Genomic DNA, 16398 nt, shown 5'->3' on the forward strand with positions numbered 1-16398 from the left:
GGCACCTCTCTCACCTGCTCTCCATATTGCAGCCAGAGGAAGCATTTAGGAAAAAATTCATATCTTAATAGTACCCACTTGCTTAAAATCCTTCAGTGGTGTTTTAATCTGGTCAAAAACAGGCTCCTAGCTCTGAAGGGAAAACTTAAGAACAGGTTCGCTTCAACCAAGTGGGTACTCACATAGAAAACTTAAGACTTAACAAATGTGAATCAGAAAAAACCTCTAAACCCAGTGCACAGAAAAGCAAAAGGTCCCCAGGAGTCTAGGAAATAGAAAGGGCTATATCTTGCAACATGGCTGACCACAGCACTGGGCAGAAGGGATGTTGGTGTTCTGGCCGAATGAGTCTCCAGTCGATTGATGAGGCTCCAGTCTCCAAAGAGCAGCAGTTTTGTCAAAGGATCCCGTATGTGTAAACCAGAGTGTATATCCTATTATGTCAGATTGCTCCGGAGTTTTTCGTTTAGTCACTTTCACAGAGCATGCATAAGATGACCACCTCCAACCTCGGTTTATTTGAATCAAAGGGAGACAAGCAGAGCCTCCCAACGTGTGTGGGAAGGGAGAAGTGAGGGAGGTGGTTCTATCCCAAGATATTTCTTCACTAGAGGTGCTAGGTAAGGCCTGTGGTCTCACCCTCTAATGAGAGGCAGGGTGGGTAACAGCAGTGTAAGGTGTTGGGATAGCTAATGCAGAAAAGAGGAATGCTACCTGAGGTAGTGGTTAATAGCAGTAAGTGCCAGAAGCTGTTCAAGTAGCAATGCAGAAAATGACCTCAGAGATTGGGTGTTTCAAGGAAAGTTACCTAGGAGGTAACTTCTGAGTTACCTCTCAAAATGGGGAAGTGATGGAGAGGGTTGCAGCAAAGTTACTCAAAACTTGGATCGACCGTGGTGCTGCGGCATGGGAAACAGCTACTGAGCAAAAGCAGAGGTTTTTGTATTTCCTCTTGCAACCTGTCTGGCTCAGCAGGCCACACCATTGAAGACTGGACCTCAAAAACAACTCCTTGCGGTCCTGACGGTGGCGAAGAGGCAGGACTAGACCCGGTACTGTATATCGGAGTTTGGCAAGGAACCCTGGGTGGACTAGGCGGAGATAGAGAATGAGAGGCGGGATTTCCGGTGCAGACCCGGGTCCAACTTCCGGCGTCCTTTCGGCAGGAGCCCGGGGCGCTGTGGACCCGCGGCCAGGACTCCGTGGACGGGGCGGCTGTGCTGACTTTACTGTTAGGGGGTCCTTTGCTGAGGACTGCAAGCGGAGCAGGGTGAGGAGCCGCTCTGGGACTGCCGACTACCGCTTGTCTGTGGGTTGCATTTCTTTGTGAGAGGACCCGGGATTTGGGGGCCTGTTTGCGTCCCTAGGCCAGCCCCCCTCGTGGAACTTGGACCTACAGAAGCGCTCGTTCTGGGAGGACTGTCACACCCTTCCGCGAGGTGACCGCCCCCTGGGCCGCGGCGCTGGCGTGCGTGCGCGGAGGCGTGCACGAGGTGTTTCCGCCGGCCCCAGGGTGCGCGCTGCCTACCATTACTCCGGTTCTATCGCGAGTCAGAGGTGGTGGTTCCTCGGGACGTGGTCCAGGGCTGTATTCGAAACTGGCTTCTCTTCCAGTCCGTCAGGCGTTTGCCAGGCCTTGGAGCGTGAGCTGGAAGAGAGGGCAGTGACCGGCCTTTCTGTCCCCTCCCCACTGGTAGATGGCGGGAATCGCTGTTTAGCACTGAAAGGTTCTTGTTCTAGGAATCCTAGAGACGGAGATTCCTAAGTTCAGTAACTCAGAAGTCTTTATTGAGCGCTAAGTAGTACAGTGGAAAAGGCAACACAGCCCTTTCCCCCACGGAGCTTAACAGTTGGGACAGTGATAAGTTTAACAATGAGAGCACCCGGGCTATCTGGCTCAGCCCTGGGAGAAAAGGAGTTGGATTCGGGAATGCCAGAGGAAATGATACTTATCTCAGACCCAAAGGCTGAAGGAGTTGGCCAGAGAAGAGGATGTAGGGGGCAGGAGTGGTAGGATTCAGGGAGCAAAAATGGTCCCGGACGAAAGTCCAGCGATGAGGAAGGTCAAGTACAGGACTTTTGCCCTACATCTCCTTTGGGGTGGGAGTATAGATAAATGAGTCGGAAAGGTAAACCAGTGTTCATTGTTCAGGCTTTATCCTGCAGAAATTGGGGAGTAACTGGGTAATATCATTTATTGAGTGCATACAGTGGTTCCAGACTTTCCTACCCAAACCATGTTGGGAAGAAAAGAGAATCCCCTACCCCCCACAGGGGGTTCTAAGGGGCATGCTCTGAACAGCTCCAACCTCCTAGGGGAAATTTTTATTGAAGTCTTTTTTTTTAATCTTAAATATTTATGCAAGTTTTGAATTGTATGCCACAATATAGCCTTATCTTGGTATAAAATGTTTTCTCAAATTCTCAAGTAACCTGTAGTCCACTGGCCCCGTGCGGCCCAGGATGGCCATGAATGCAGCCCAACACAAAATCGTAAATTTACTTAAAACGTTATGAGGTTTTTTGTTTCCAGTAATGTTTGTGTATTTAATGTGTGGCCCCAGACAACTCTTCTTCCACTGTGGTCCAGAGATGCTGAAAGGTTGGGCATCCCTGCTTTTAGGACCATTCATGTTCTGATTTTTGTAGTCCTTGACACACATCCATTATGTACCCTTTCCTCTTTCCCCTACCCCCACATATACAAGAGTGAACCCCAAAACACCTGGAATTTATTTATAAAAAGTTGCATCTTCTTCCATGTTTAAATCTCAGCCACCTTCAAAGTACTGTCCATTTGATGCAATCCACCTATTGAGACTTTTTGATACCCTGCTCAAAACAGTTTTTTAACTTGTCGATTTTGATGCCTTTTAGTGCTTCTGCCATTTTTTGTTTTACCTTTTCCACATTGACAGAACATTTCCCTTTGAGAACTTATTTTCATCCAGGGAACCAAAAGAAAAGTTGCTTGGAGCAAGATCAGATGAACAGGGAGAGTGGAGCTTGGGGGTAGTGTCATTTTATGGTTAAAAACTGCTGAACACTCAACATGGTGTGGGCAGGTCCATTCGTAAATTACCCATTATGAAATGGGCAAACATGGAAAGAATTCACTTGAAAAAATTCACTGAAACTGAACGCAGCCTCTCACAGCAGTGCCAGCTGGTTGCACTGATACAGATGGGTTCCTAGAATACTCACCTAGCAGGGGAAACCTGTACTATAAGGAACCCGCCTTCCAGAAGGTGATTCTGTTTTTTGGGGGATCCCCCCACATATATAACCCAGCCTTTCTGTGTGTGGAACACTGTTCACAGTACATGTCTTATATTCTTTAATCCTAGCACTCTTGAGAGACGGGTGTTGTCCTTTGTATTTTAGCAGTAAAGAAACTGAGACTGCAAGATTAAGCAAATTGCCCTGCTCCACACAGCTAGTAAGTTAAGGTTCAAATGCAGACATGTACAGCTCCTTAGTTCTTGTCCCTCACCACTGCACTATTGCATTTCAGGGAATGGATTTGGAGCTGGACATAGAATATTCGAAGCAGAAAGGATATTTAGAAAGTTGTTGAATTGGGCTAGATGAAAAACTATGGTTCCAAAACTAAGTTTCAACAATGATGAAGAGAAGTGAGTGGATTCAAGACTGTGAAGGACGTAGAACTGACACCTGGCAGGTGACTGGGTGAGAGGAAGGAGCGGGAGAGCCCACTGGGTACGTCTGGATTGATGGTTCTGCCATTCATTCATAAGATAAGGTCTCAGGAGAAAGAGCAGCCTAGAGGGTAACGAGGACTTGCTGGATTGAGATGCCCTCAGCAATGTCTTGAGTTCCTCTTAGGATGAGAGAGAATTTGCTTTGCATTGACTTTGTACCAGCATCAGTTGTCTATGCCTCTTCTTAAGGTGTATCCTATATAACCTGGTCAGACTGGGAGATGGTGGGACACAGACCCAAGATAAACCAAACGTGGACTAGCTTTGAAGTCTTTACAGGTCTTCTGGGGTGATACTAATATTTTACGGTTACATTTTTTTTGAAAAAAATTATAACTTTTTCTTTTTTTGAGATACACAAGATTATCCTAGTTTCAGGTGTACAGCATAATGATATGATATTTGTGTACATCAGGAAACAATCACCATGATAGGTCTAGTTAACATCTGTCACTGTACATAGCTAAAATTTTTTTCTTGTAATGAGAACTTTGAAGAACTATTCTTAACAATTTTCAAGTGTGTGATACAGTATTAACTACAGTCACCGTGCTTTCGACCCCCTTTTACCCCCTTCACCCATTTCTCCCCACACCTACCACCCTACTTGGGCAACCATTGATCTGTTCTTTGCGCCCAGGTCCTTAGGGGGGTTTTTTGGAGGAGGGATTCCACCTGTAAGAGAGATGATAAGCATGCTACGATTATGTTTGATGGAATGCTGACTTGCAGTTTACATAACCACTATTACCGAGGTTCTCAGTGGGAAGGAGATGGTGGCAGAAGCAGTCGAGGCCTCTGTGGGGCCAACTGAAAAAGTAAAGTTTGAGATCTGAGTGGGGCACCTCAGTTTTCTTCGAGCCCTCAATCCATCACTCTCGATGCATAATGCTCCAGAAGAGCGTTTTAGAGTTTAAAAAGTGTGTGCTGTGGAACCGACGAAAGCAGGGAAGTAGGTGTTTACAGTGCTTTTGTAACATTTAACCTATGTGGATGCTTTAGTAAGGATTAAAATAATCAGTGTTCATGAGGACCATTTACTGGTTCTAGTTGGACAGTGTTTTTTAAAGCACTATACTCTTGTTATTCCAATCTTGTCTATATTTTGTAAAGCCTTCAGAGTTAACATAATTGAATATGAGATGTCTCTCACAAAATTTGGGTTTTGAGAGGAGCAGTTGTAGGTTCCTGTACATGTACAGGAGAATGTTTTGTTTTTATTTTGTGTAGCCTTATCTTTTGTGGTACAGTGTACCTTAACTTAAAGAATCCTTTACTTGTTACCCATTATATTCACATACAGCCTCTAGGAGCCATCTAGTCTGGAGTGTCAAACTCATTTTCACCGGGGGCAGAGGGGGGGTGCCCATCAGCCTTGCAGTTACCTTCAAAGAGCCGAAATAATTTTAGGACTGTATAAATGTAACTACTCCTTAACTGTTAAGGAGTTGAAATTATATTTGGCCCAAATTATATATGAGAGCTATTACAGAAGAGAGGATTTTGCAATTTAACCTTGATTAATCAGAACTTTTAATATCTTTTTTCTTTTTTTGCCTTTTCACTCTTTTTTTCCTCCCAGCAGGTATATAAAAGACAAACAGAACCAAAGATTTGTTTAAAAATCAAAATATTTGGGGGATAGAGGTTGTTATACTGAGTATATAAAAATTGTATGAACTAATTTAGTTTTTATAACTATTAAATGTATGTGAAATGACTAAAATATAACAAAACTATTTTTAGTATGAAATATGACATTTACACAAGAGTATGGAAAACAGCTGTAAGGGTTTTTTTTTTTAAGATTTTATTTATTTATTTTTAGAGAGGGAAGGGAGGGAGAAAGAGAGCGAGAGAGAAACATCAATGTGCAGTTGCTGGGGGCCGTGGCCTGCAACCCAGGCATGTGCCCTGACTGGGAATCGAACCTGCGACACTTTGGTTCGCAGCTCGCGCTCAATCCACTGAGCTACGCCAGCCGGGGCTATAGCTGTAAGTTTTTAATAATTTTAATAAAATAAAAACACTCATCTACTCACCGTCTACGGCAAGAAGACCTTAGAGGCTCCCATTGTGCACTCCCAGTTTGCAGCCCCTCCCACCCCTGGAGGAGTCCCTGTCTGGCCCTCCAGATGACCATTCCCTCCCCTCTGCAGTTTTACCGCCTCTGCGTGCATTCCTGTATCTTAATGCTGTGGTTCATAACTGTACTGTGTGTAGCAGGCTCTTGCAATGGGCTTCTTCCTCTCTATAGTAGATTTTTGAGAGTTATCTAGGATGATGTGTACAGCTGTAGTTTATTTTTTTTCCTTACCAGAGTACTTTTCACTATGTTTACATTAACCACCTCTTGTTTTTTTTTGGGGGGGGGTATGTATTTTTATTATTGATACTATTACAGATGCCCCCATTTCCTCCGCCTTTGCCCACCTCCATCCAGCCCCATTCCCCCTTCCCTCTGGCCACCATCACACTGTTGTCTGTGTCCATGGGTTGCGCCTGTATGTTTTTTGGCTAATCCCTTCACCTTCTTTCATTCAGTTGCCCCTCCCTCCCTCTGACAGCTGTCATTCGGTTCCATTATCCATGCCTCTGTTTTTATTTTGTTAGTTCATTTTGTTAATAGATTCCACATACTGTATATCCCTACAGTGGAATTCTATACAGTAGTGAAAATGGACAGTGGCTATATGTGATAACATGGGTACATCTTCCAAGCGTAATGTGGAGTGATAAAGCAAGTCACTACAGTAGGAAGAATAACATTAATACAAAGCTTTCAACTCATAGAATCAAGAGGGTAACTTTCTTGGAGAGAGGAGAAAAGGAAGTCAGATCAGAGAGGGTACATCAAGGGCTTCTACTCCATCTGTGATGTTTTATTTCTAAAACTGAAGGATGGATAAAGGAGGTGGTTCTATTATTCTTGATACCTTTTTGTATGTCTGAAATTTTTCATTATAAAAACAAAATATGGGGAAAAATGAATGTTTTTAAAGACTAAAAATGAAGTCCCGTCCATTTTAGCTTCTGTACTATTTGTATCCACTCCCTTATTATCTTTAAACTATACATTCCACCGTATGAAGGATATAGCTCATAATAAATTTTAAAGGGAAAATATGCAAAAGGGAACTTTTTCGTTGTAATGTAAGGACAGTACTTCTCAACTTTAAAATTACTGTGTGACTTAAAATTCCCTCCTCAGTGACCTGTAAATACTGTAGCTCCTTGGCCATATATGTCATTTCAGGATATAATAGTGGGGACGGGTGATTAGAACATTTTCATCATATGTAACCAAAGATGCAAAAGATTTTGCCAATGATTTAGTGTTTACATAGACCCTTTCTCCAGAGTATGTTATTCTCATATTTAAGAATGAAATCAATGGTCGTGGCTGGGTGGCTCAGTTGGTTGGAATGTTCGTCTTGTACACCAAAGGCTGCCAGTTCAATTCCCCGATCAGACCACATACCTAGGTTGGGAATTCTATCCCCAGTCAGGGCGCATGTGGGAGGCAACCGATCAATGTTTCTCACATCAATGTTTTTTTCTCTCACTTTAAAATCAATAAACATATCCTGAGGAATGAATTAAAAAGAATTAAAAAGAAAATAAGTAAATAATTTGTTACACCAGAATTATTTTAAGAAACCCAAAAGTAAATAGTAACTTGTTTTTATTAACTTCTTTTTCCCCCTTTATAGTTTCAATTCAAGATTTTTTAAAAATCTAAGCATTATAAAAGTTTTGTGAGTCAAATTTTGGATTTTGATTTCAAAAAACACATTTTCTCCCTAAAGAAACAGCTTAACACGGAGCATTACCTTTTTGGTTCTAAATGATATTTTTGAAGACTTCCCAGTTTTTAATTTTCCATTGTTTTCTAAACTGTATCTTTCATTTCATTTGCTCTCTCATAGGGAATGAAGGATGGCAGCACGCCGTGCATTAAAAGCTGTTTTGGTGGATCTCAATGGCACACTTCACATTGAAGATGCAGCTGTGCCAGGCGCGCAGGAAGCTCTTAAAAGGCAAGCTATCCTCCAGGTTCAGCTGACAAATATGTTTGTGAGTGCCATTTCACCAAGGCAGATCATTAGCTAAATGGATGGCCTTGAAATGGCATTTCACCAGCTTCCATATATGCAAAAACTGCCTTGGATTTAGCTAGAAGATGTACACACTGTAATATCTTCCACACGTTGTGCTCCAAGCCTTTATTAGGTTTGGCCTTTGATCTTTGTTCTCTTTGTTCTTTCTGTGTGTCTTTTCTCAAGTCAGTAATGTAAATTTATGAACAAAAACTCAAGATTCTAAAATGTAGAGTAAATAGCTTTGGAAAAATCACATATGAAGGAATCTGGAAGGGAAACCCACACATACACAAAGGCATAGTGCCGCCCACTCCCCCTTCATCTAAGATCTAGCATTGAGCACGAAGCTGCCCAAATACAGTTTAATTAAGGGACTTGAAATTTTAGAATTATTTTCATCAATTGAATTTAATGCCTTAGAAGGTTAGAGACTATTTTATATTTCTTATGTATGAGGCATAATAATTAACATGTCTAGATACAAACTGGGATACATAGTAAAAATTGTTAAAGTGAACTGAATGTGAATGTTTACTTCTGAGTATCATAAAAAAATCAGTATAATAGTACTAATAATTGGTATTAAGCACTTTAATACTCAAATAATTTAGAGAAGTTTTCAAAGTTAGCCATACTTAACATGTGGTGCTTAATCATTTTCCCACCTTAAAATAGTCAATAGTATGCTGTTACTCAGAAAATCTATTAACTAATGTCACAGCACCAGGTGTGAGGATAAAAGATGGACACAGACCTTGCTTGCATTCTCTCGGGGAGCCTACTTTGCATTTGGAGAATCAGCAAATAAGAAGAAACTTGTATTTGTGGTAGGCATCATTTGGAAGCTGTCAGTTTGGTTAGGAGTCACAATGTTCATTTTACAGGTGGCCAGTGTGTTATTTAAAGCCAAAAGGAAATCCGATGCATAATTGGACTTTCCTCTTGACTCCCTAACACTGTCTGTTAGTCAGGCTTTCTCTGGGACAGGATGTGGACAGGAGCTTCCCCTGTTCTAAAGATGAGCTTTCCACTTTGGATTGAAAGACAAATCTCTTTATTTCTGCTGAACAGCGAATGGTATCACTAAGTATCTCTGTAACTGTGAGCCTGCCATTCTGGAGGAGCCAGTGCCTACAAATTGCTCTGGTGGGTTTCCATCCAGGGAAATCGCTATATTGTTATGGCTGGTTTTGGTTTCTATAGAAACAAACAGACTATGGGAAGTTGAGGGACCAGTAAAAAATATAAAATAAAAGTTTTTAAAAAAACCTTTATTAAAAATGATGTGGTTATTTCAGTACTTCTGCATGTTCGTTTTTGGGATATTTTTAGTTGTATTGAAATAATCACTTAGTTTTGAGAGATAAACCACCAAATTTTAATGTGTTTTTTCAGAAAAACTGGATATCATAGAGGCAATCATGATTACTGTGAACTATTTAATCATACAAATTTAGTTAATGTTCTTTGCATGAATACTTAAGAATCTCTTTTCTATTTTATGTGCTTGCATGTTTTAAATTGTGGTGAGTGCTTTTACATCTTGTATCCATTTGCGGAACAAAATAAAAAGCAATAGGGTATTAATATAAAATTTTACATTGTAGCTAAATTAAAGTTCTTTTTAGATCTTGGTTTTAAAAACTGTAGAACCAAGAAAATAATTTTTACTTTTAGAGAAAGCTACACTGTCATGAATTCTTTCTCTGATAACTGACTGCCAGTTTAAGTTCCAAAAGCAGATCACGGAATCAGAACAATCCTGTATGTAAGTAGTTGAAGGGGAAAACATTTTATTTATTTTTTATTTTTTTATTTTTATTTTTTTTAGATTTTATTTATTAATTTTTAGAGAGGGAAGGGAGGGAGAAAGAAAGAGAGAGAGAGAGAAACGTCAATGTGCGGTTGCTGGGGGCTGTGGCCTGCAACCCAAGCATGTGCCCTTACTGGGAATCGAACCTGCGACACTTTGGTTTGCAGCCCGCACTCAATCCACTGAGCTACGCCAGCCAGGGCTAATATTTTATTTTTTTTTTAAAATGTAATGTTTCTTGGAGATGTCCAGATAGATTCTGTTTATAAATTTAGCAACTCATTGGGGTTTGGCGAGTCTTTAACTGGCTAAGAAAAAGAAAACATCTTGAGACATCCTTCGTTCTCTTAGTGTAGGAGGTCAAGTCTTATACCTGGATGTAGGTTGGGGTTCTTGTCTCAGCTCTGCTGCTGCCCAGCTGTAAAAAGCCTAGCAAGTCACTTAGCTCCTCTAGGCCTCAGTTTTCTCCTCTTTAAGAAGAGAGGATTGCACTAATAACCTCTAAAGTAACTTTCACCTCTCATATTCTGGGAGCACAGTGGTTACTAAGCTTTGTTTTTTATACTTCTTTGATAGAGCCCTGCAGTAAAATTCAGTTGAAGTACAGAATGTTCTCAAAAAGGTAGACGCAGCTTTCACAGTTTAACTTTGTAGCCTTTGGCAATAAAGCATCCCCGAAGGTGTAGATAATGTGTAAGCAATTCTGGGTAGATGACAAAAAAGATCATGGTAATAAAAAAAAATTACTTTTATTTTCTGACTTTTGGCAGGTGCTATCAAATTACAAGATTTTATGGGGCTAGAATGTAACAGTGGCCTTGTTGACATCTGAATTTTACTTTTCCAGGTTACGTGGTACTTCTGTGATGGTTAGGTTTGTGACCAACACAACCAAAGAGAGCAAGAAAGACCTGCTGGAGCGATTGAAGAAGCTGGAATTCGATATCTCTGAAGATGAGATATTTACTTCCCTGACTGCAGCCAGGAATTTAGTGGAGCAGAAACAGGTCCGGCCCATGCTGCTCGTTGACGATCGGGCATTACCTGATTTCAAAGGTAGGGGAAATTTGGAAAGATTTAAAAACCAGGTGTTCACACCTTCCTATAAATCATTCTTCAAACTGAATGTTTAGAAGTATTTATTCCGATTTGCTCCTATCATTGAATCTAAATTGGTGTTTCTCTAGCCCATTCTGACCACACTCCGCAGGAAATGAAACACGTTACATAGAACCTGGTTCATAAATGTGTGTGTTTATATATGGTAAACAACACTGACTGTATGAGAAGTGCTTTAGTTTCTGTTTGGTTTACCTAATTGTTTGGTTTCAATGCTGCTTAGAGCCCTCCAAGTTAGTTTTACAATTTACTAATGGATCATGACCCACAGTTTGAAAAAGCACAGGTCAAAATTACTTTTAGTTTATAATCCTTGGCCCATGAGCCACTGTTTTCATTTGATTAAATGAAATAATCCAATAGCTCCTTTTAAAAAACTAGGTGTCATTCTATATTGTATGAAATATTTGCAATGACCATGAAATACTTTCAATTAAGAAAACTGTTTTCTCTTTGGAAAAATTAACAGACTCTGAAAAAATATCCTGGTTTTATACTCAGACTGAAATGTCACAATATAGAAAAATGGGTATAAATATAATATAAAACCATGCCATGGCCGTACAAGTAATGATTAGGGAAGTTCGGCATGGATATACAGTTGAGCAGAACCTGACAACCTGTACTCCCAGTGTATCAAGAATTATTATTTATAATAATAATTATTTGTCATAAGCCAACCAATTTTGGCTGAACTAAACAAAATGCATTCGTTAAAGGAATCTGGGTGTTGGCAAGAATACACAGTGGTGTAACTCCAGTGGAGAGGAATTTGGCAATAGCTGACCAAGGTGCATATGAGCAGTATGTCACTTGTAGGAATCTGTCCCCAAGATATAGTTACAAAAGTGCACAACGTCATATGAACAAGGTTGTTCACTATAGCCTTATTGGTAATAATAAAGATTAGAAACAACCTGAATGATCATTGGAAGTGATTAATTAATTAATTGTGAATGTCCACAAAATGGAATGCTTTGGAGCTGGAAAATGAGTAGTGACAAAGATTTTTATCCCCTGATACGGAGTGATCTTCCTGAGAGGGAAAGGAATATATAGATGTGTACACACACACACACACACACACACACAATACTTGTAAAAGGAAGCTAAGGAAGGATAAATGAAAAACTACTAGAAATGGTTATCTAAAAGGGGAGGAAGGGAGAAGGAAAGGAGTTCATTTAAAAGTACCTTGTTACATAGTTTTGACTTTGGAACCATACAAATATTTTACATAATTAAAAGACAATTAAACAGTGAAAAACAAACCAGCACCTAAAAACTAAAAACCAGTTGGAACAAATGAACTTAACTCGATATCAAGTTGGTGACATAACTACTCAGACAAAAGAATTATTTCAAATGACTTCAAAATACAGTATTTTGACTATTTGTTCTTAGTAGGATAAATTCTAAGGATAAAAGAACTGCAAAGAAATCTTAAACTACATTCAGTAGTTTATTCTTATTAGTAATGTTGGTATTGCTATATTTAAATTATACGTAATATTGTATCATACATATAGGATAAAACAAAGTAGTAATTATACTCATATCGTTAAGATACAAGACTTTAATGTGAGAACATGTACAAATATAAAAATCAAAGTAGTTAATCAAAAGCTGTGTATTATTAATTTTTAATTGAAAATATTATTAACTCCCTTTTTCTCTGGAAAAATGCATATTATCTAGATCTTCCACTGGAAAGGCTTAGAAACAGTGACAACCCAGTGCTCAGACTGTGGGGTCCACTACTATTTCCCAGTTTAGTTCCTTGGAGCGGTGGCTAATTCCGGATCAGGGAACGTGTTGTATGAGTTTGGGATAACGAACTGTGTTAGCAAGGAGACTGTTGACTAATGAAGTCGTGTCTAGAGGACCCCAGGGCCAATTTGAAGGGGTAATTTGAGCATCAAAAAGCATAATGATTGCAATGGATTGCAACACAAACGTGTATATAAAACACCATGAGTTCAAATGAAACTCAGTCCCTCAGAACTCATTGGTCACTGTTGGAGTTTGATAGGGTAGTAAATCATTATTTTGAAAATTGCCAAGTTAAAGGAATGAAACATACTTGGCTAGGTAGCTCAGTTGATTAGAGCATCATTCCAATACACCAGGATTGCTGGTTCGATCCCCAGTCAGGGCACACACAAGAATCAAACCAATGAATGTATAAATAAGTGGAACAACAAATCAATGTTTCTCTTGCCCACTCTCCCCACCCTCTCTCTCTTCCCCACTCTTTCTCCCCCTTTCCCTCACCCTTCCTTTCTATCCTAAAAATCAATTTAAAAAATTAAGGGAGTGAAACAAGCATTTATCCTGCCTTTGTTATTTGAATTATATTTTAAAGTAACCAGATATTTGATTTGGTACATTCTTTTTGGAATTCCAGCTACTAAATGCAAAGGGAATGGCAGAATTAAGAAATCACCATTGGGAAGCCCTAACAAAATAGGCAACAACATCAATAGAGTTTAAACACATTGGGTAATGGCTGATGGGAAACTCTAAAAGAGAAGAATCAGCCTGACACCACTTAAACCTGCTGATCAACCTTAACATCACCAGCACTAGAGCAAGCAGAATTTTTGTGGTTCACAATGTGACATAATTAGGAGTTCTTTCACATTGCCTATGAAATAATCTTGCCTAAAATTGAATGTGAATCTGTGAAGCCTCTAGAGTTAATGAAAAGTTTACAGGAAAAATAAGGTAGAGGAATGAATTGAATAATGTTACACCAAGTCAGCCAAATCCAGAGCATGGGACATTTCCAGGACTGATGAACTAGCTGCCCCAGTAAGTGAAGAGGAGTGCTGTTACAGAATGAGAAGAGGTAACAATCAAATGTACTGTATGCACCTTACTGGATGCCAATTCCGTATCGGGTGTAAAAAGACATTTTGTTACATTTGGGGAAATTCAGATGTGGGCTAGGTATTGAGTGATATTTAATAAATTATAAAATATGAAAAGCTGAAATGAATGACGTGGTATTTGAGATTTGCTTTTAAAAGACTTCAAAAAATGTAGAAAATGATAGATAAAATTGGTTAAAAAAAGTAAAGAATGATAGGTGAGAATGATAAGATTGCTAAAGCGGGGTGATAGGTACCTCAGGCTTATTATACTAGTCTTTCTACTTTCACATATTTCTATAAATTTCTGCGACAAAGAGAAAAAAAGTCTGTTTGGGTAGCCCACAGAACTGCCAGGGAGAGCCTGGAGTTAGTCTTGGGGCTGTGCAGCCAGCAGCGGTGTGCAGCATCCTGTCACAGAATTGATCAGGTGCCTGGCTAAGCTTTGAGCTCTGCACTTGCCCGGTTGGCCCCAGTGGAACTGGAGATTGGATGCTCCAGCTAGCACTGCTGCCTGAGAATCAGAGGCTGCAGCAGTCACCTCTACCAGTGGAGGTTTTCTCTGTTTCTTTGTTTTACTAGCTCCCAGTTCAAAACCTTGGGAAGGTGTTTCTGATGGGCAGAGCCTGTGTTTCATGCCAGCACCCGTAGCTGCAAGAGAGGCTGGAAAAGTACCGTATTTTTGGACTACAAGACACCACCCCCCAATTTAGGAGGAATAATGCTGCTGTTGAGTTCTGTTTACATTTATATTGGTGAAATATTATGTTATTTATGTTATAAAATATTTTACCACTTTTTTTGCTTCAAAAATTTTTTTCCTGTTTTCCTCCTCTAAAACCTGGGTGTGTCTTATGGTCTGAAAAATACGGGTAAGTATCTGGTGTTTTTAGCCTCTGTTATGGTAGGTTGAGCTCTGCTTCTTACCAGGCTTTATGAGCTAGTGAATTACCTGATTATGAGAATGGTATTCAGAAACTGGGCACAACCAAAAATAATGACAAATATACTCTATAATCAATGCATTTGTGTTTCTGGGTTAGCTGAAGTACTACAAAATAATACTTTAATCAGATTTTTCTCTTTTGACTTTATTTGAAGAAGATTAAGATTCTTGTTGTGCCCTGGCCAGTGTAACTCTGTTGGTTGGAGTGTCATCCCATAAATCAAAAGGTCGCAGATTTGTTTTGTTATCAGGGCACAGGGCTAGGTTGTGGGTTCAGTCCCCAGTTGGGGTGTGTATGAGAGGCAGCCAATTGATGTTTCTCTCCCTCTCTCTCTCTCTCTTCCTTCCCTCCCTCTAAAATCAATAAGCATATCCTGGGGTGAGGATTTAAAAAAAAGATTCTAGTTGTATTAGCAGTGAGCTGGTGTTGGGTTATAGAAGCAGAGTCCCTGATATGGAAGAAATCTTTGTCATTCGGTGCAGGACAACATCGGAAACATCCTTATATACATGAACATACCCAAAGTAGGTGGGTTTTTGAAAATCAAGAAATATCTTTGCTGTCATTGAATATCTTTGCTAGTGGTAGGTGAAATAATAAAGGCACACAGAAAAACTTTAACTTCACTGTAGCCAATAATTTTGTTTTCTTCCTTCAGTAAACTTTAATCGGTTACTGAATACTCATGGTTACTGGTAGAGAGAAACTGGAAATCTTGGACATCTACTCTTCCTATTTCTTTCCCTTACATTTTGGTGGACTTGATCATGAAAAAGGCTTAACTGCCAGCAATAAGAGAGGCAAATAGGAATTGGCATGTGGATAATCCAGAGAACCTTTAGCCAGACTTTTAATAACTGATGGTGAATGTACTTGCTTAATTGTCATATCTGAGGTGCTGTTATCAAGTACCAAGGCCCTTAAATATGCTTATATTATAGAGTAATGTTTGTGACACTAAAAGTAGATGAGGAATTATGCAGAAAACAGTAGAATCTACAGTGCATCACACATTTATCATGAACGTGTTAACCTCAACTGTGTCAATTAGAGTGTGTGATTTCCCTGGCCTCTTAGATTTTCATTCCCCATCAGTTGCTATTGATCTGACAGCTTGTAGGGAATTCATGGCTGTCCTTGTTGATTGTAATCAGTAAAGCTTTTTGAAGTTAGAAATTACTTGTTTGAGAACATCAGTTTACACGTTTTAGGTCAGATATTCTATTTACTGAGTAGCTTTAAAACCATACAAAAAATATGCAAAAATACCAGAAGCCATATTCTTTCAAGTATCTTTTATACTATTTCCAAAGTACATGGGGCAGGATAATTTCTTAAACCACATATTATTGCTATAGCAAAATTTATGCTTGATTGACTAAAGCTGCTTTATTATAAAATATGACTTTACTTTTCATTGCACTTTTCAACAATCACATTTTTCTTCCCTTCCCAGGAATACAAACAAGTGATCCTAATGCTGTGGTCATAGGATTGGCACCAGAACATTTTCATTATCAAATGCTGAATCAAGCATTCCGGTAAGTCTCTAGCTATGTATTTTTCATCTGATCATACACTTCCCCATTTCCCATCTTGAGCCTTCGTCATGTAAGGTAATACATGTTTTACTTTCTAGCCACCTAGACTGCACATGAGGACTGATACCTTCAAAATTACCAGATCAACATCAAATAATATTTATTATGGTCCTACTTGCTTTGTTTTTTTTTTTTTTTTTAAGATTTTATTTATTTATTTATTTTTAGAGAGGGGAAGGGAGGGAGAAAGAGAGGGAGAGAAACATCAATGTGTGGTTGC

General features: G+C 39.5%; 1 protein-coding gene across 3 annotated transcripts in view; it reads left to right on the forward strand.

Annotated features, from left to right (window-relative positions):
• The first annotated feature begins 1132 nt into the window (after nt 1-1132).
• HDHD2 (haloacid dehalogenase like hydrolase domain containing 2) overlaps nt 1133-16398 on the forward strand; it is a 36532-nt gene continuing 21266 nt past the window's right edge. The window contains exons 1-4 of one of the 3 annotated variants that reach the window (XM_028524343.2): nt 1133-1270; nt 7652-7762; nt 10486-10694; nt 16034-16118. In XM_028524343.2, the coding sequence (XP_028380144.1) occupies nt 7662-7762; nt 10486-10694; nt 16034-16118 (395 nt within the window). In that variant the 5' untranslated portion in view covers nt 1133-1270; nt 7652-7661. Of the gene's footprint in view, nt 1310-7651; nt 7800-10485; nt 10695-16033; nt 16119-16398 lie in introns of those variants that run through there. The other 2 variants (XM_036010242.1, XM_036010243.1) reach the window with 2 other exon arrangements.

The sequence above is a fragment of the Phyllostomus discolor genome, chromosome 9 (genome assembly GCF_004126475.2).
Source record: "Phyllostomus discolor isolate MPI-MPIP mPhyDis1 chromosome 9, mPhyDis1.pri.v3, whole genome shotgun sequence".
Classification (NCBI taxonomy): Eukaryota; Metazoa; Chordata; class Mammalia; order Chiroptera; family Phyllostomidae; genus Phyllostomus; species Phyllostomus discolor.